This window comes from Somniosus microcephalus, chromosome 5 (genome assembly GCF_052327205.1).
Source record: "Somniosus microcephalus isolate GS21.2 chromosome 5, FLI_Smic_1.0, whole genome shotgun sequence".
NCBI lineage: Eukaryota > Metazoa > Chordata > Chondrichthyes > Squaliformes > Somniosidae > Somniosus > Somniosus microcephalus.
In genome coordinates, this window is record NC_140991.1 from 1,609,995 (window position 1) to 1,630,924 (window position 20,930).

Genomic DNA, 20,930 nt, shown 5'->3' on the forward strand with positions numbered 1-20,930 from the left:
CACACACCCCTACAGCAACAGGTACAAACACACTCACACACCCCTACAGCAACAGGAATAAACACACTCACACACCCCTACAGCAACAGGAATAAACACACTCACACACCCCTACAGCAACAGGTATAAACAAACTCACACACCCCTACAGCAACAGGTACAAACACACTCACACACCCCTACAGCAACAGGTACAAACACACTCACACACCCCTACAGCAACAGGTACAAACACACTCACACACCCCGTACAGCAACAGGTATAAACACACTCACACACCCCTACAGCAACAGGTACAAACACACTCACACACCCCTACAGCAACAGGAATAAACACACTCACACACCCCTACAGCAACAGGTATAAACACACTCACACACCCCTACAGCAACAGGAATAAACACACTCACACACCCCTACAGCAACAGGTATAAACAAACTCACACACCCCTACAGCAACAGGTACAAACACACTCACACACCCCTACAGCAACAGGAATAAACACACTCACACACCCCTACAGCAACAGGTACAAACAAACTCACACACCCCTACAGCAACAGGTACAAACACACTCACACACCCCTACAGCAACAGGTACAAACAAACTCACACACCCCTACAGCAACAGGTACAAACAAACTCACACACCCCTACAGCAACAGGTACAAACACACTCACACACCCCTACAGCAACAGGTACAAACAAACTCACACACCCCTACAGCAACAGGTACAAACAAACTCACACACCCCTACAGCAACAGGAATAAACACACTCACACACCCCTACAGCAACAGGTACAAACACACTCACACCCCTACAGCAACAGGTACAAACAAACTCACACACCCCTACAGCAACAGGTACAAACAAACTCACACACCCCTACAGCAACAGGTATAAACACACTCACACACCCCTACAGCAACAGGTACAAACACACTCACACCCCTACAGCAACAGGTACAAACACACTCACACACCCCTACAGCAACAGGTACAAACAAACTCACACACCCCTACAGCAACAGGAATAAACACACTCACACACCCCTACAGCAACAGGTATAAACAAACTCACACACCCCTACAGCAACAGGTACAAACACACACACACACCCCTACAGCAACAGGAATAAACACACTCTCACACCCCTACAGCAACAGGTACAAACACACACACACACCCCTACAGCAACAGGAATAAACACACTCACACCCCTACAGCAACAGGAATAAACACACTCACACACCCCTACAGCAACAGGTACAAACACACTCACACACCCCTACAGCAACAGGTACAAACACACTCACACACCCCTACAGCAACAGGTACAAACACACTCACACACCCCTACAGCAACAGGTACAAACACACTCACACACCCCTACAGCAACAGGTACAAACAAACTCTCACACCCCTACAGCAACAGGTACAAACACACTCACACACCCCTACAGCAACAGGTATAAACACACTCACACACCCCTACAGCAACAGGTACAAACACACACACACACCCCTACAGCAACAGGAATAAACACACTCACACACCCCTACAGCAACAGGTACAAACAAACTCTCACACCCCTACAGCAACAGGTACAAACACACTCACACACCCCTACAGCAACAGGTATAAACACACTCACACACCCCTACAGCAACAGGTACAAACAAACTCTCACACCCCTACAGCAACAGGTACAAACACACTCACACACCCCTACAGCAACAGGTATAAACACACTCACACACCCCTACAGCAACAGGTATAAACACACTCACACACCCCTACAGCAACAGGTATAAACACACTCTCACACCCCTACATCAACAGGTATAAACACACACACACACCCGTACAGCAACAGGTATAAACACACTCACACACCCGTACAGCAACAGGTACAAACACACTCACACACCCCTACAGCAACAGGTACAAACACACTGACACACCCCTACAGCAACAGGTACAAACACACTCACACACCCCTACAGCAACAGGAATAAACACACTCACACACCCCTACAGCAACAGGAATAAACACACTCACACACCCCTACAGCAACAGGAATAAACACACTCACACACCCCTACAGCAACAGGTACAAACACACTCACACACCCCTACAGCAACAGGAATAAACACACTCACACACCCCTACAGCAACAGGAATAAACACACTCACACACCCCTACAGCAACAGGTACAAACACACTCTCACACCCCTACAGCAACAGGTACAAACACACTCACACACCCCTACAGCAACAGGTACAAACACACTCACACACCCCTACAGCAACAGGTACAAACACACTCACACACCCCTACAGCAACAGGTACAAACAAACTCTCACACCCCTACAGCAACAGGTACAAACAAACTCTCACACCCCTACAGCAACAGGTACAAACAAACTCTCACACCCCTACAGCAACAGGTACAAACACACTCACACACCCCTACAGCAACAGGTACAAACACACTCACACACCCCTACAGCAACAGGTACAAACAAACTCACACACCCCTACAGCAACAGGTACAAACACACTCACACACCCCTACAGCAACAGGTACAAACACACACACACACCCCTACAGCAACAGGTACAAACACACTCACACACCCCTACAGCAACAGGAATAAACACACTCACACACCCCTACAGCAACAGGTACAAACACACTCACACACCCCTACAGCAACAGGTATAAACACACACACACACCCCTACAGCAACAGGTACAAACACACTCACACACCCCTACAGCAACAGGTACAAACACACTCACACACCCCTACAGCAACAGGTACAAACACACTCACACACCCCTACAGCAACAGGTACAAACACACTCACACACCCCTACAGCAACAGGTACAAACAAACTCACACACCCCTACAGCAACAGGTATAAACACACTCACACACCCCTACAGCAACAGGTACAAACAAACTCACACACCCCTACAGCAACAGGTATAAACAAACTCACACACCCCTACAGCAACAGGTATAAACACACTCACACACCCCTACAGCAACAGGAATAAACACACTCACACACCCCTACAGCAACAGGTATAAACACACACACACACCCCTACAGCAACAGGTACAAACAAACTCACACACCCCTACAGCAACAGGTACAAACACACTCACACACCCCTACAGCAACAGGTACAAACACACTCACACACCCCTACAGCAACAGGTATAAACACACACACACACCCCTACAGCAACAGGTACAAACAAACTCACACACCCCTACAGCAACAGGTACAAACACACTCACACACCCCTACAGCAACAGGAATAAACACACTCACACACCCCTACAGCAACAGGTACAAACACACTCACACACCCCTACAGCAACAGGTACAAACACACTCTCACACCCCTACAGCAACAGGTATAAACACACTCACACACCCCTACAGCAACAGGTACAAACACACTCACACACCCCTACAGCAACAGGTACAAACACACTCACACACCCCTACAGCAACAGGAATAAACACACTCACACACCCCTACAGCAACAGGTACAAACACACTCACACACCCCTACAGCAACAGGTACAAACACACTCTCACACCCCTACAGCAACAGGTATAAACACACTCACACACCCCTACAGCAACAGGTACAAACACACTCACACACCCCTACAGCAACAGGTACAAACAAACTCACACACCCCTACAGCAACAGGTATAAACACACTCACACACCCGTACAGCAACAGGTATAAACACACTCACACACCCGTACAGCAACAGGTACAAACACACTCACACACCCCTACAGCAACAGGTACAAACACACTCACACACCCCTACAGCAACAGGTACAAACACACTCACACACCCCTACAGCAACAGGTATAAACACACACACACACCCCTACAGCAACAGGTACAAACACACTCACACACCCCTACAGCAACAGGTACAAACACACTCACACACCCCTACAGCAACAGGAATAAACACACTCACACACCCCTACAGCAACAGGTACAAACACACTCACACACCCCTACAGCAACAGGTATAAACACACACACACACACCTACATCAACAGGTACAAACACACTCACACACCCCTACAGCAACAGGTACAAACACACTCACACACCCCTACAGCAACAGGAATAAACACACTCACACACCCCTACATCAACAGGTACAAACACACTCACACACCCCTACAGCAACAGGTACAAACACACTCACACACCCCTACAGCAACAGGTACAAACACACTCACACACCCCTACAGCAACAGGTACAAACACACTCACACACCCCTACAGCAACAGGTACAAACAAACTCACACACCCCTACAGCAACAGGAATAAACACACTCACACACCCCTACAGCAACAGGTACAAACACACTCACACACCCCTACAGCAACAGGTACAAACACACTCACACACCCCTACAGCAACAGGTACAAACACACTCACACACCCCTACAGCAACAGGAATAAACACACTCACACACCCCTACAGCAACAGGTATAAACACACTCACACACCCCTACAGCAACAGGTATAAACACACTCACACACCCCTACAGCAACAGGTACAAACAAACTCACACACCCCTACAGCAACAGGTATAAACACACTCACACACCCCTACAGCAACAGGTACAAACACACTCACACACCCCTACAGCAACAGGAATAAACACACTCACACACCCCTACAGCAACAGGTACAAACACACTCACACACCCCTACAGCAACAGGTACAAACACACTCACACACCCGTACAGCAACAGGTACAAACACACTCTCACACCCCTACATCAACAGGTACAAACACACTCACACACCCCTACAGCAACAGGTACAAACAAACTCACACACCCCTACAGCAACAGGTACAAACACACTCACACACCCCTACAGCAACAGGTACAAACACACACACACACCCCTACAGCAACAGGTACAAACACACTCACACACCCCTACAGCAACAGGTACAAACACACACACACACCCCTACAGCAACAGGTACAAACAAACTCACACACCCCTACAGCAACAGGTACAAACACACTCACACACCCCTACAGCAACAGGTACAAACAAACTCACACACCCCTACAGCAACAGGTACAAACAAACTCACACACCCCTACAGCAACAGGTACAAACACACTCACACACCCCTACAGCAACAGGTACAAACACACTCACACACCCCTACAGCAACAGGTACAAACAAACTCACACACCCGTACAGCAACAGGTATAAACACACTCACACACCCCTACAGCAACAGGTACAAACAAACTCACACACCCGTACAGCAACAGGAATAAACACACACACACACCCCTACAGCAACAGGTACAAACAAACTCACACACCCGTACAGCAACAGGTATAAACACACTCACACACCCCTACAGCAACAGGTACAAACAAACTCACACACCCGTACAGCAACAGGAATAAACACACACACACACCCCTACAGCAACAGGTATAAACACACTCACACACCCCTACATCAACAGGTATAAACACACTCACACACCCCTACAGCAACAGGAATAAACACACACACACACCTACATCAACAGGTACAAACAGGGTTTCAGTCATTCAGGGGAACTGTGTCTGTCTGTCTGTGTGTTTTTATTATTCGTTCCTGGGATGCGGGTGTCGCTGGCAAGGCCAGCATTTATTGCCCATCCCTAATTGCCCTTGAGAAGGTGGTGGTGAGCTGCCTTCTTGAACCGCTGCAGTCCGTGTGGTGAAGGTGCTCCCACAGTGCTGTTAGGGAGGGAGTTCCAGGATTTTGACCCAGTGACGATGAAGGAACGGCCAATATACTTCCAAGTCAGGGTGGTGTGTAACTTGGAGGTGATGGCGTTCCCATGTGCTTGCTGCCCTTGTCTTTCTCGGTGGAAAAGGTCATGGGTTTGGGAGGTGCTGAAGTGCCATACACGACTGGATGTGGCAGGACTGCAGAGCTTTGATCTGATCCATTGATTGTGGGATTGCTTAGCCCTGTCTATAGCATGCTGCTTCTGCTGTTTAGCATGCATGTAGTCCTGTGTTGCAGCTTCCCCAGGTTGGCACCTCATTTTTAGGTACGCCTGGTGCTGTTCCTGACATGCTCTTCTACACTCCTCATTGAACCAGGGTTGGTCCCCTAGCTTGATGGTAATGGTAGAGTGAGGAATATGCCAGGCCATGAGGTTACAGATTGTGGTGGAATACAATTCTGCTGCTGATGGATGCCCAGTTTTGAACTGCTAGATATGCTTGGATTCATTTTACACGGTGGTAGTCATAGAGTCATACGGCACAAAAGAGGCCATTCGGCCCATTGAGTGTGTGCCGGCTCTCTGTAGAGCAATCCAGTCAGTCCCATTCCCCCGCTCTATCCCCGTAGCCCTGCAAGTTTATTTCCCTCAAGGCCTATCCAGTCTCCCCTTGAAAACACTGAGTGTCTCCGCTTCCACCAGTTCCGTCGGCAGCGAGTTCCAGGTCCTCATCACTCGCTGTGTAAAAAAGTTTATCCTCACGTCCTCACTGTATCTCTTGCCCAAAACCTTAAATCTGTGTCCTCTAGTCTGATGCGCTATCAATTACTCATAAAAGACTGAGAGTTAGAAGAGTAACTAAAGGCTTTTATTAACAACAGAATGGAGGTCTGCCTCGCGTGGTCGACCGGTCCATGATACTAAGGGCTGGGGAGCAGTCACCTTTATACTAGGACCTGTGGGAGGAGTCAGCCGAGGCATGTCCAGGCATGTACACAGTGGAATACAAACAGGACAAACAGGAATACAAACAGTGGTTTACCACATAGTCCTTGTACCACCAACTAGTGGGAACAGCCTTTCCCCGTCCAGCCTATCCAAACCCGTCATAATCTTGTACACCTCTATCAATAAGAACATAAGACGCAGGAGTAGGTCATTTGACCCCTCGAGCCTGCTCTGCCATTCAATAAGATCATGGCTGATCTGATCTTGGCCTCAACTCCACTTCCCTGCCCGCTCCCCATAACCCTTCACTCCTTTATCATTCAAAAATCTGTCTATCTCCACCTTAAATATATTCAATGACCCAGCCTCCACAGCTCTCTGGGGCAGAGAATTCCAAAGATTCACGACCCTCTGAGAGAAGAAATTCCTCATTTCCCATTTAAATGGGTGACCCCTTATCCTGAAACTATGCCCCCTAGTTCTAGATTCCCCCACGAGGGGAAACATCCTTTCTGCATCTACCCTGTTCATCCCCTTCAGAATCTTATTGTAATTTAGAAGATTCAGAGGGGATCTTATTGAAACATATGAGTATAGGCCCAACCTGCTCAACCTTTCTTCATCAATCAACCCCTTCATCTCTGGAATCAACCTAGTGAACCTTCTCTGAACTGCCTCCAATGCAAGTATATCCTTCCTTAAATAGGGAGACCAAAACTGTACGCAGTACTCCAGGTGTGGTCTCACCAATACTCTGTACAGTTGTAGCAGGACTTCCCTGCTTTTATACTCCATTCCCATTGCAATAAAGGCCAACATTCCATAAAGGACACCGGGGGTGCTCAGTGTCTTTAATCACCGGGAGAGCTCAGTGTCTTTAATCACCGGGAGAGCTCAGTGTCTTTAATCACCGGGAGAGCTCAGTGTCTTTAATCACCGGGAGAGCTCAGTGTCTTTAATCACCGGGAGAGCTCAGTATCTTTAATCACCGGGAGAGCTCAGTGTCTTTAATCACCGGGAGAGCTCAGTGTCTTTAATCACCGCGTGGAGATGCCGGTGTTGGACTGGGGTGGACAAATGTATGAAATCACACAACACCAGAGTGCGAGTCAGCAGAGGGTGCTGTGAGTTTGGGTAAGTGTGAGAGTTCTTAAATTGTTATTTCTCTTTAAATCATTCTTGATAAGATTACTTAAGCAGTTTAAGTAAAGGGGAAAAGTTAAATATTTGGGATTCTGTTGGTTTAAGAAGAGTAAAACAAGGTTACACTGCAGTAGGAGTAAATTGGCACAGCAGGCAGTGGAAACCAGTTTTCTAACCAATCAGCAGGGGTGACTCATTTGGCTGGAAACAAACAAACAGTATAAAAAGACCAGTGCTAGTGTGAGCAAGCACTGAGTGCGAGTCAGCAGAGAGTGCTGTGAGTTTGGGTAAGTGTGAGTTAGGGTAAGTGGGGTGTTAGGTGCTCTTTTCAAACTTTAACTCTGTAGGCTGCAGTTAATAAGGCCTTTCTGGTGCAGAGTGACTGTTGGTAAACCATTTAACTGGTGTAATTAGAGGGATTGATTTAATTTAAATCCAATTAATTAAAGGGGATACTAGCATCTAAAATCGGGCAGAGGGTGTCCATAACTAACAATAAAAAATTTAATTAATTACATAGAATGGAGCAGGTGATGTGTTACTGTTGCGAGATGTGGGAGCCGGTGGACCCCATTGAGGCTCACGGTGATTACGTCTGTGACAAGTGTCTGCTGCTACAGGAACTCCAGCTCCGTGTTGATGAGCTGGAGTCTGAGCTTCAGACACTGCGACACATCAGGGAGGGGGAGAAGTACCTGGACTCTGTTTCAGGAGGTGGTCACATCTATGAAGTTAATTAATTCAGATGTAGCCCATGGTCAGGGACAGGACAGTGTGACTACGAGTGAGGCAGGTACGGGGATCCAGGAGGTAGTGTTGGAGGAGCCGCAGCCCTTGCTCTTGTCCAACAGGTTCGAGGTTCTTACTCCCTGTGGGGACAGGAGCAGGGACTGCAGGGAGGATGAGCAACCTGGCCACAGCACCGTGGAACGGGGGGCCATTCAAGAGGGGGGAATAAATAGAAATGTTGTAGTGGTAGGGGATAGTATTATTAGGGGGATAGATAGAGTTCTCTGCAGCCGAGAGCGAGAGTCCCGAAGGCTGTGTTGCCTACCCGGTGCCAGGGTTAAGGACATCTCCTCTGGGCTGGAAAGAAACTTGCAGTGGGAGGGGGTGGATCCAGTTGTCGTGGTCCATGTTGGTACAAACGACGTAGATAGGACTAGGAAGCCGGTTCTGTTAAAGGAGTATGAGCAGCTAGGGGTCAAATTAAAAAACAGAACCTCAAGGGTAATAATCTCTGGATTATTACCTGAGCCACGAGCGAATTTGGCTAGGACAAATAAAATTAGAGAGTTAAATGCGTGGCTCAAAGACTGGCGTGGGAGAAATGGGTTTTGCTTCCTGGGACACTGGCACCAGTACTGGGGCAGGAGGGAGCTGTTCCGTTGGGACGGGCTTCACTTGGCCAGTGCTGGGACTAGAGTCCTGGTGGATCATATAACTAGGGCTGTAGAGAGGGCTTTAAACTAACTAGTGGGGGGGAGGTTCCTAGAGAGCAAATAATAAAAATGACAACAGAGAAGGTCATAGACTTAGGTAGCAGTGGGGAAATTAAAAACCAGAGCGTGTCAGGAAGGGGCAGAAGGTATGGAGTAAAAGGTAAAGTAATAAAAAGGGCAAAAGCAGGAGCTAAGTGTTTCAAATATGTTTTGTAAGTTCTCTATCTGAATGCACGTAGCATTCGTAACAAAATAGACGAGTTAATGGCACAAATAACTACATATGGGTATGATCTTGTGGCTATTACAGAAACATGGCTGCAGGGTGACAATGCCTGGGAATTAAACATACCAGGTTATTTAACGATCAGGAAGGACAGGCAGGAAGGAAGGGGAGGTGGGGTGGCTATGTTAATAAAGGAAGGAATCACTGTAATACAGAGAAATGATATTGGGTCAAAAGATCAGGATAATGAAACAGTTTGGGTGGAGGTAAGGAATAATAAGGGGAAAAAAACACTAGTGGGCGTAGTCTATAGGCCTCCGAACAGTTGCAACTCTGTTGGACGGAGCATCAATCAGGAAATAGTTGAGGCTTGTAATAAGGGAACATCTATAATTATGGGGGATTTTAACTATCATATTAATTGGACAAATCAAATTGGGCAGGGCTGCCTTGAGGATGAGTTCATTGAGTGTATTAGGGATGGGTTTCTTGAGCAGTATGTAACTGAACCGACCAGGGGGCAAGCAACCTTAGATCTGGTCCTGTGTAACGAGACAGGATTAATTAAAAATGTCCTAGTAAAGGATCCCCTTGGAATGAGTGACCATAACATGGTTGAATTCCATATTCAATTAGAGGGTGAGAAGGTTGGATCTCAAACAAGCGTGCTAAGCTTGAATAAAGGAGACTATGAAGGTATGAGAGCGGAATTGAGTAGAGTGGATTGGGAAAATAGATTAAAGGGTAAGACGATACATGATCAGTGGTGTACATTTAAGGAGTTATTTTACAACTTCCAAAAAATATATATTCCACTGAGAAGAAAAGGGTGTAAAAGAAAAGACAGCCATCCGTGGCTAAGTAAAGAAATTAAGGATAGTATTTGACTAAAAACAAGGGCATATAAGGTAGCCAAATCTAGTGGGAGGATAGAGGATTGGGAAAACTTTAAAAGACAGCAAAAAATAACAAAAAGATAGATTATGAAAGTAAATTAGCAAAAATATAAAAACAGATAGTAAGAGTTTTTACAGTTATATAAAAAGAAAAAGGGTGGCTAAAGTAAATGTTGGTCCCTTAGAGGATGAGACCGGGAAATTAATGGTGGGAAATATGGAGATGGCAAAAACACTGAATGAATATTTTGTATCAGTCTTTACAGTAGAGGACACCAAGAATATCCCAACACTGGACAAACAGGGGGCTATAGGGGGGGAGGAGCTAAACACGATCAAAATCACTAAGGAAGTGGTACTCGGTAAAATAATGGGACTCGAGGCGGATAAATCACCTGGACCTGATGGCTTACATCCTAGGGTCTTGAGGGAAGTGGCGGTAGGGATTGTGGATGCATTTGTAATAATTTTCCAAAACTCCCTGGACTCGGCAAAGGTCCCGGCAGACTGGAAAACTGCGAATGTAACACCCTTATTTAAAAAGGGCAGTAGACAGAAGGCTGGAAACTATAGACCGGTTAGCCTAACATCTGTGGTAGGTAAAATTTTGGAGTCCATTATTAAGGAGACAGTAACAGGACATTTGGATAATCATAATTTAATAGGACAAAGTCAGCATGGTTTTATGAAGGGGAAGTCATGTTTGACAAATTTGCTGGAGTTCTTTTGAGGAAGTAACATATAGGGTGGATAAAGGGGAACCAGTGGACGTAGTGTATTTAGACTTCCAAAAGGCATTTGACAAGGTGCCACACAAAAGATTATTGCTTAAGATAAAAAATCACGGGATTGGGGGTAATATTCTGGCATGGATAGAGGATTGGCTATCTAACAGAAGGCAGAGAGTTGGGATAAATGGTTCATTCTCAGACTGGCAATCAGTAACTAGTGGTGTTCCGCAGGGGTCAGTGCTGGGTCCCCAACTCTTTACAATCTATATTAACGATTTGGAGGAGGGGACCGAGTGTAACATATCAAAGTTTGCAGATGATACTAAGATGGGAGGGAAAGTAGTGAGTGAGGAGGACATAAAAAACCTGCAAGGGGACATAGACAGGCTAAGTAAGTGGGCAGAGATTTGGCAGATGGAATACAATACTGGAAAGTGTGAGGTTATGCACTTTGGCAGGAAAAATCGTAGAGCAAGTTATTATCTTAATGGCAAGAAACTGGAAAGTACTGAAGTACAAAGGGATCTGGGGGTCCTGGTGCACGAAACTCAAAAGGTTAGTATGCAGGTGCAGCAAGGGATTAAGAAGGCCAATGGAATGTTGGCTTTCATTGCTAGGGGGATAGAATATAAAAATAGGGAGGTATTGCTTCAGTTGTACAAGGTATTGGTGAGGCCGCACCTGGAATACTGCGTACAGTTTTGGTGTCCATACTTAAGAAAGGACATACTTGCTCTCGAGTCAGTACAAAGAAGGTTCACTCGGTTAATCCCGGGGATGAGGGGGTGGTCATATGAGGAGAGGTTGAGTAGATTGGGACTCTACTCATTGGAGTTCAGAAGAATGAGAGGCGATCTTATTGAAACATATAAGATTGTGAAGGGGTTGGATCGGGTGGATGCGGGGAGGATGTTCCCGATGATGGGTGAAACTAGAACTAGGGGGCATAGTCTTAGAATAAGGGGCTGCTCTTTCAAAACTGAGATGAGGAGGAACTACTTCACTCAGAGGGTGGTAGATCCATGGAATATGCTGCCCCAAAAAGCTGTAGAAGCTACATCATTACATAAATTCAAAACAGAAATAGACAGTTTCCTAGAAGTAAAGGGAATTAAGGGTTACGGGGAGTGGGCAGGAATTTGGACATGAGTCTAGGTTCTGATCGGACATGGCCCTGTGGGTAGCGGAGCGGGTCCAGGGGCCGTGTAGCCTGATCCTGCTCCTATTTCGTGTGTCTAATTCTGTTAGATTGAGGAGATGGTCCTGTGATAGTAGATTGGCGGTTAGGATCAGATCAGCCATGATCTTATTGAATGGCGGAGCAGGCTCGAGGGGCCGACTGGCCTACTCCTGCTCCTATTTCTTAGACTATAAGAACATAACAGCTTTATTTGAAATCACAAGCTTTTTGGAGCGCTGCTCCTTCGTCAGGTGAAGTGGAGAGATGCATTAAAACACAGCTTATATAGTCAGAGAATAATGTCAGATGTTTACAGGTAATCTTTCTAACTGCCATTTATCACACCTCGGCAGAGAGATAATCACAGCAATCAAAGGTGTAAATGGTGTCCAAACAGGTCAGTCAGGAAAACATGACATCAAAGAACAATGATCACGTTAAAGAAGCCATCCCCTATGGACAAGCCCTGCGAATACACAGGATCTGCTCAGACGAGGAGGAACGCGATGGACACCTACAGACGCTGAAAGACGCCCTCGTAAGAGCGGGATATGACGCTCGACTCGTCTATCGACAGTTCCGACGGGCCACAGCGAAAAATCGCATAGACCGCCTCAGAAGACAAACACGGGACACAACCAACAGAGTACCCTTCGTCATCCAGTACTTCCCCGGAGCGGAGAAACTACGCCATGTTCTTCGCAGCCTTCAACATGTCATCGATGATGACGAACACCTCGCTAAGGCCATCCCCATGCCTCCACTACTCGCCTTCAAACAGCCGCCTAACCTCAAACAGACCATTGTTCGCAGCAAATTACCCAGCTTTCAGGAGAACAGCGACCACGACACCACACAACCCTGCCACAGCAACCTCTGCAAGACATGCCAGATCATCAACACAGATACCATCATCACACGTGAGGACACCACCCACCAGGTACATGGAACATACTCATGTGACTCGGCCAACGTTTCCTACCTCATACGTTGCAGGAAAGGATGCCCCGGAGCATGGTACATCGGCGAGACCATGCAGACACTGCGACAACGGATGAACGGACACCGCGCCACAATCGCCAGGCAGGCGTGTTCCCTCCCAGTCGGGGAACACTTCAGCAGTCAAGGACATTCAGCCTCCGATCTTCGGGTAAGCATTCTCCAAGGTGGCCTTCGAGGCACACGACAACGCAAAATTATCGAGCAGAAACTGATAGCCAAGTTCCGCACCCATGAAGACGGCCTGAACCGGGATCTTGGATTCATGTCACGCTACATGTAACCCCACCTGACGTAGGGTCATCCAGACTCGAGTCGTCGTTGGCTTGTTCTCTCCACACAGATGCGGCCGGACCTGCTGTGATTTCCAGCAAAAAAAATGTTTTTTGTCTTTTTTTGTTTTTCATGCAGACCCCAGCATTTGCAACATTTGACCCCTTGTGACCCCACCTCATTGTTCTTTGATGTAATGTTTTCCTGACTGACCTGTTTGGACATCATTTACACCTTTGATTGCTGTGATTATCTCTCTGCCGAGGTGTGATAAATGGCAGTTAGAAAGATTACCTGTAAACATCTGACATTATTCTCTGACTATATAAGCTGTGTTTTTATGCATCTCTCCACTTCACCTGACGAAGGAGCAGCGCTCCGAAAGCTTGTGATTTCAAATAAAGCTGTTGGACTATAACCTGGTGTTGTGTGACTTCTTACATTTATCTTTAATCACCGGGAGCTCAGTGTCTTTAATCACCGGGAGAGCTCAGTGTGTGTGTTGCTTTAATGCAGGTTCCACAACCCGTCGAAGGAGCCAGGGCTGGATTATGACATCATACTTCCTGTGGATGACGACACACAGCTCTCTGTGGCCGAGTATCGCAACAAACTGTACGAGGTGATGTATCACAGGATTCCCGGTCTGTCCTCTGTATAAATCAGCACTGGTCCCTGGATTCCCGGTCTGTCCTCTGTATAAATCAGCATTGATCCCTGGATTCCCGGTCTGTCCTCTGTATAAATCAGCACTGGTCCCTGGATTCCCGGTCTGTCCTCTGTATAAATCAGCACTGGTCCCTGGATTCCCGGTCTGTCCTCTGTATAAATCAGCACTGGTCCCTGGATTCCCGGTCTGTCCTCTGTATAAATCAGCACTGGTCCCTGATCTCACTGCTAACTTTTTTGCCAATCACCTTAAACCTGTGTCCTCTGGTTACCGACCCTTCTGCCACTGGCAACAGTTTTTCCTTATTTACTCTGTCAAAACTATTCATGATTTTGAACACCTGTAACAAATCTCCTCTTAACCTTCTCTGCTGTAAGGGGAACAACCCCAGCTTCTCCAGTCTCTCCACATAACTGAAGCCCCTCATCCCTGGAACCATTCTGGTAAATCTCCTCTGCACCCTCTCCAAGGCCTTGACATCCTTCCTAAAGTGCGGTGCCCAGAATTGGACACAGTACTCCAGCTGGGGCCTAAACGGTGAATATAAAGGTTTAGCATGACTTCTTTGCTTTTGTAAGAAGTCACACAACACCAGGTTATAGTCCAACAGTTTTATTTGAAATCACAAGCTTTCGGAGCGCTGCTCCTTCGTCAGGTGAAGTGGAGAGATGCATAAAGACACAGCTTATATAGTCAGCGAATGTCAGATGATTGCAGGTAATCTTTCTAACTGCCATTTATCACACCTCGGAAGAGAGATAATCACAGCAATCAAAGGTGTGAATGGTGTCCAAACAGGTCAGTCAGGAAAACATTACATCAAAGAACAATGAGGTGGGGTCACAAGGGGTTAAATATTGCAGATGCTGGGGTCTGTATGAAAAACAAAAAAACAGACAAAAATCATTTTTTTTGCTGGAAATCACAGCAGGTCCGGCCGCATCTGTGTAGAGAGAACAAGCCAACGTCGACTCGAGTCTGGATGACCCTACGTCAGGTGGGGTTACATGTAGCGTGACATGAACCCAAGATCTCGGTTGAGGCCGTCCTCATGGGTGCGGAACTTGGCTATCAGTTTCTGCTCGACGATTTTGCGTTGTCGTGTGTCTCGAAGGCCGCCTTGGAGAATGCTTACCCGAAGATCGGAGGCTGAATGTCCTTGACTGCTGAAGTGTTCCCCGGCTGGGAGGGAACACTCCTGCCTGGTGATTATTGCGCGGTGTCCGTTCATCCGTTGTCGCAGTGTCTGCATGGTCTCGCCGATGTACCATGCTCCGGGGCATCCTTTCCTGCAACGTATGAGGTAGACAACGTTGGCCGAGTCACATGAGTATGTACCATGTGCCTGGTGGGTGGTGTCCTCACATGTGATGATGGTATCTGTGTTGATGATCTGGCATGTCTTGCAGAGGTTGCTGTGGCAGGGTTGTGTGGTGTCGTGGTCGCTGTTCTCCTGAAAGCTGGGTAATTTGCTGCGAACGATGGTCTGTTTGAGGTTAGGCGGCTGTTTGAAAGCGAGTAGTGGAGGCATGGGGAATGGCCTTAGTGAGGTGTTCGTCGTCATCGATGACATGTTGAAGGCTGCGAAGAACATGGCGTAGTTTCTCCGCTCCGGGGAAGTACTGGACGACAAAGGGTACTCTGTTGGTTGTGTCCCGTGTTTGTCTTCTGAGGAGGTCGATGCGATTTTTCGCTGTGGCCCGTCGGAACTGTCGATCGACGAGTCGAGCATCATATCCCGTTCTTACAAGGGCGTCTTTCAGTGTCTGTAGGTGTCCATCGCGTTCCTCCTCGTCTGAGCAGATCCTGTGTATTCGCAGGGCTTGTCCATAGGGGATGGCTTCTTTAACTTGGTTAGGGTGGAAGCTGGAGAAGTGAAGCATCGTGAGGTTGTCCGTGGGCTTGCGGTAGAGTGAAGTGCTGAGGTGTCCGTCTTTGATGGAGATTCGTGTGTCCAAGAATGAAACCGATTCTGAGGAGTAGTCCATGGCGAGTTTGATGGTGGGATGGAACTTGTTGATGTTATCGTTTAGTCTTTTCAGTGATTCTTCGTCGTGGGTCCATAGGAAGAAAATGTCGTCGATGTATCTGGTGTATAGCGTTGGTTGGAGGTCCTGTGCAGCGAAGAAGTCTTGCTCGAACTTGTGCATGAAGATGTTGGCGTATTGGGGTGCGAATTTGGTCCCCATGGCTGTTCTGTGTGTTTGGGTAAAGAACTGGTTGTCGAAGGTGAAGACATTGTGGTCAAGGATGAAGCGGATGAGTTGTAGGATGGCGTCTGGAGATTGGCTGTTGTTGCTGTTGAGTACTGAGGCTGTCGCAGCGATGCCGTCATCGTGGGGGATACTGGTGTAGAGTGCCGAGACGTCCATCGTGGTGAGGAGTGTTCCTGGTTCAACTGGTCCGTGGGTGCTGAGTTTCTGTAAGAAGTCTGCAGCGGAGAAACTACGCCATGTTCTTCGCAGCCTTCAACATGTCATCGATGACGACGAACACCCCGCTAAGGCCATCCCCACGCCTCCACTACTCGCCTTCAAACAGCCGCCTAACCTCAAACAGACTATCGTTCGCAGCAAATTACCCAGCTTTCAGGAGAACAGCGACCACGACACCACAGAACCCTGCCACGGCAACCTCTGCAAGACATGCCAGATCATCAACACAGATACCATCATCACACGTGAGGACACCACCCACCAGGTACATGGTACATACTCGTGACTCGGCCAACGTTGTCTACCTCATACGTTGCAGGAAAGGATGCCCCGGAGCATGGTACATCGGCGAGACCATGCAGACACTGCGACAACGGATGAACGGACACCGCGCAACAATCGCCAGGCAGGAGTGTTCCCTCCCAGTCGGGGGACACTTCAGCAGTCAAGGACATTCAGCCTCCGATCTTTGGATAAGCATTCTCCAAGGCGGCCTTCAAGACAAACGACAACGCAAAATCGTAGAGCAGAAACTGATAGCCAAGTTCCGCACTCATGAGGACGGCCTCAACCGGGATCTTGGGTTCGTGTCACGTTACATGTAACCCCACCTGACATAGGGTCATCCAGACTCGAGTCGTCGTTGGCTGGTTCTCTCTGCACAGGTGCGGCTGGACCTGCAGTGATTTCCAGCAAAAAAAAGTGTTTTTTGTCTTTTTTGTTTTTCATACAGACCCCAGCATCTGCAATATTTAACCCCTTGTGACCCCACCTCATTGTTCTTTGATGTGATGTTTTCCTGACTGACCTGTTTGGACACCATTCACACCTTTGATTGCTGTGATTATCTCTCTGCCGGGGTGTGATAAATGGCAGATAATTACAGGTAATCTTTCTAACTGTCATTATTCTCTGACTATATAAGCTGTGTCTTTATGCATCTCTCCACTTCACCTGACGAAGGAGCAGCGCGCCGAAAGCTTGTGACTTCAAATAAAGCTGTTGGACTATAACCTGGTGTTGTGTGACTTTTTACATTTGTCCACCCCAGTCCAACACCGGCATCTCCACACCATGGCTTCTTTGCTTTTGTCCTCTATGTCTCTGTGTTTTTAAAGCCAAGGATCCCGTATGTATTAGCAGCCTTCTCAACTTGTCCTGCCACCTTCAAAGATTTGTGTACATACACCCCAGGACTCTCTGTTACTGCACTCCCTGTAAAATTGTACCATTTAGTTTATATTGGCCCAGAAATTCCGTTTGCAGGCCTCCCGCGGGCGGAGGGCTGCGATCTGGAAAAATCTGCGCCCTTACCGAAGGTATCCCGGGTGGTGCAGAGTTCCAGTGCTGGGCCTCTCAAGTGTCGGTGCGCAGGGCCCACGCATCCCAGAGGCGCAGGTAGTTCGCAGCGTCCCTGGGATCACGTGGGCCATCGGGAGCCAATCAGAGAAAGGAATCTGCCTTCATACATTTGACAGGAAGACCTGTCAAATATATCAATGGAAATCACCCCCAAAACATAGTAAAACTTTAAATTTAAAAAAAACACATTTTTAAAATGACTTTAAATTACATAAATTAAGTATTTTAAATAAAAATTTTATTTTTTGAAAAAAATAATTAAAGTTTAATGGGGCTAAAAATAAACGTACCTTTCTTTAAAGTATTTTTAAATGATAAATCAGTGGAAACTTTTTAAAACTTTTTCAGCTCTTTTCCTGGTAAAAGCAGGCCTTACAATTCTTGCGCCTGGTAAAAGCGTAAGTGTTTTCTGCGGGCGGAGGGTCTCCAAAAAGTGGAACTCTCTGCCCACAGAGGCTCTCCTCTAGGGCAGCCAGAGGATCTGTCAAGAGCTTTCTTGACAGATCGGAAATGTCGGTTTCCAGCGCATGCGCTGTGCATAGCTAAAAGCGGCATTTCCGTTGGCCCTACGGGTGAGTACACAGAGCAAACCCACCCGTAGGGAACGGAGTTTCTGCCTCATTGCCTCTCGTTCTACCAAAACCTTTCACTTCACATTTCTCTGTTAAATGTCATCTGTCATGTAGCTGTCCATTTCACCAGCCTGCCGGTGTCCTCCTGAAGTCTGTCACTATCCTCCTCACTGTTACTACATTTCTGAGTTTCTTGTCACCTGCAAACTTTGAAATGATGCCCTGTATACCCAAGTCCAGGTCATTAATATTTCTCAAAAAGAGCAGTGGTCCCAACACCGACCCCTGGGGAACACCACTGTACACTTCCCCCCGGTCTGACAAACAACCGTTCACCACTACTCTCAGCTTTCTGTCCCTTAGCCAATTTTGTATCCATGCTGCCACTGTCCCTTTGATCCCATGGGCTTTAATTTTGCTAACAGTATATTACTGTAGGTGGTACTTTGTGGCCAGAGCCTCCGCAATTTCCACCCTTCCCTCAGCAACCATGGATGCATCCCATTCGGACCAGGTGACTTTCCTACTTTGAGCGCTGCCAACCTTTTAAGTACCTCCTCATTATTTATTTTTATCCTATCCAATATCGTTACTTCCTCTCTCTTTACTGCTACATTGGCAGCATCCTCTTCTGTAGTGAAAACAGATGCAAATTATTAATGTAGTGCCTCAGCCATGCCCTCTGCCTCCACAGGAATAACTCCTTCTTGGCAGTGGGGGTGCTGCACAGTGGGGCCAGTGGGGGCGCTGCACTGTGGGGCCAGTGGGGGCTGCACGGTGGGGCCAGTGGGGGCGCTGCACGGTGGGACCAGTGGGGGCGCTGCACGGTGGGGCCAGTGGGGAGGTGGGTGTTGGGCGGTGGGGGCGGGGGGGGGGTTGGGCGGTGGGTGTTGGGCGGGGGGCGTTGTATGGATGATAATGATTTTTTTTTGCGCTCTCATTCAGATGATTCTGGAGAGGAAGATGAATGTTCGTCACCAGAGGCGTTTGCTGAAGGGACCAGACCCGGTGAAACAGTCGTCAGACCCTGAGCTGAAAGATCCGACAGCAGCCAGTCCCAAGACCCCGACTGCACTCTCCACAGAGGGAGCCATTCAGCCTGTTGCACACAGGGAGAGGGTGCTCAGCCCTCCCACTGCTAATCTCACCTCGTACAACCCAATAACTCACAGCATGTTAACATACGGAGCCTCCCAGAGTGAGTACCAGCTGCCAAGGCTTGCTCCAGGCCTCAGCTCTTACTCTTAACGGCCTCAGTTTAAAACCTGCCGTGACCTTCTCCTGTTCACTTACACTTCAATTATTCTAATATAGACTGGGATAGTAACTGGGAGAGGGACAGCGCAAAGAGCGAGAGGAATTCCTGAAATGTGTGCAAGAGAGCATTCTTAATCAGTATGTTTCCATCCCAACGAGGAAGAAAGCAGTGTTGGATGTAGTTCTGGGGAATGAAGTGGGGCATGCGCAAATTGGCAGAGAGTCAAGCAGATCAGAGAGTTAAATGCGTGGCTCAAAGAGTGGTGTGGGAAAAAGGGGTTTCAATTCATGGGGCACTGGCACCAGTACTGGGGAAAGAGGGAGCTGTTCCGTCGGGACGGGCTACACTTAAACCGGGCTGGGACCAATGTCCTGGCGAAATCGAATAACTAGGGCTATAGATAGGGCTTTAAACTTAAAAAAAAAAAATTAAAAAAAAGGGGGGAGGGGTCAGGTGAGGGGAAATTCAGAAATCTAAAGAGAAAGGTCAGGGCAATAGAGCAGTGTAGCGATTTGGGTAAAAATAAGCAGAGTGTGACAGGAAGGGACAGAGAGTTTAACGGTAACAGTGCAGCAGAGAATAAGGTCAAAGCAGGGAATCATGGTAAAACATTTAAATTAAAGGCACTTTATTTGTCTATCTTGTTACAAATGCTTCATGCATTCAGATAGAGATAGATGGGTTTGATCTAATAGCCATTATAGAGACATGGTTGCAAGGTGGCCAAGGTTGGGAACTAAATGTTCCAGGGTACTTGACGTTTCGAAAACACAGGCAGAATGGAAAAGGAGGGGGAGTAGCCCTGATAATAAAGGATGACATAAGGACAGTAGGAAGAAAGGATCTCGGCTCGGAAGATCAGGAAGTAGAATCAGTATGGGTGGAGATAAGGAATAACAAAGGGCAGAAAACACTGGTAGGAACAGTATAAAGGCCCCCTAACAGTAG

General features: G+C 47.5%; 1 protein-coding gene across 3 annotated transcripts in view; it reads left to right on the forward strand.

Moving 5' to 3' along the window:
• Window positions 1–20,930, forward strand: part of mapk15 (mitogen-activated protein kinase 15) — a 111,663-nt gene that overhangs the window by 57,951 nt on the left and 32,782 nt on the right. For all 3 annotated transcript variants that reach the window (XM_085987217.1, XM_085987218.1, XM_085987220.1), the window contains 2 exons: window positions 14,202–14,307; window positions 19,670–19,922. In XM_085987217.1, the coding sequence (XP_085843343.1) occupies window positions 14,202–14,307; window positions 19,670–19,922 (359 nt within the window). The remainder of the gene's footprint in view (window positions 1–14,201; window positions 14,308–19,669; window positions 19,923–20,930) is intronic.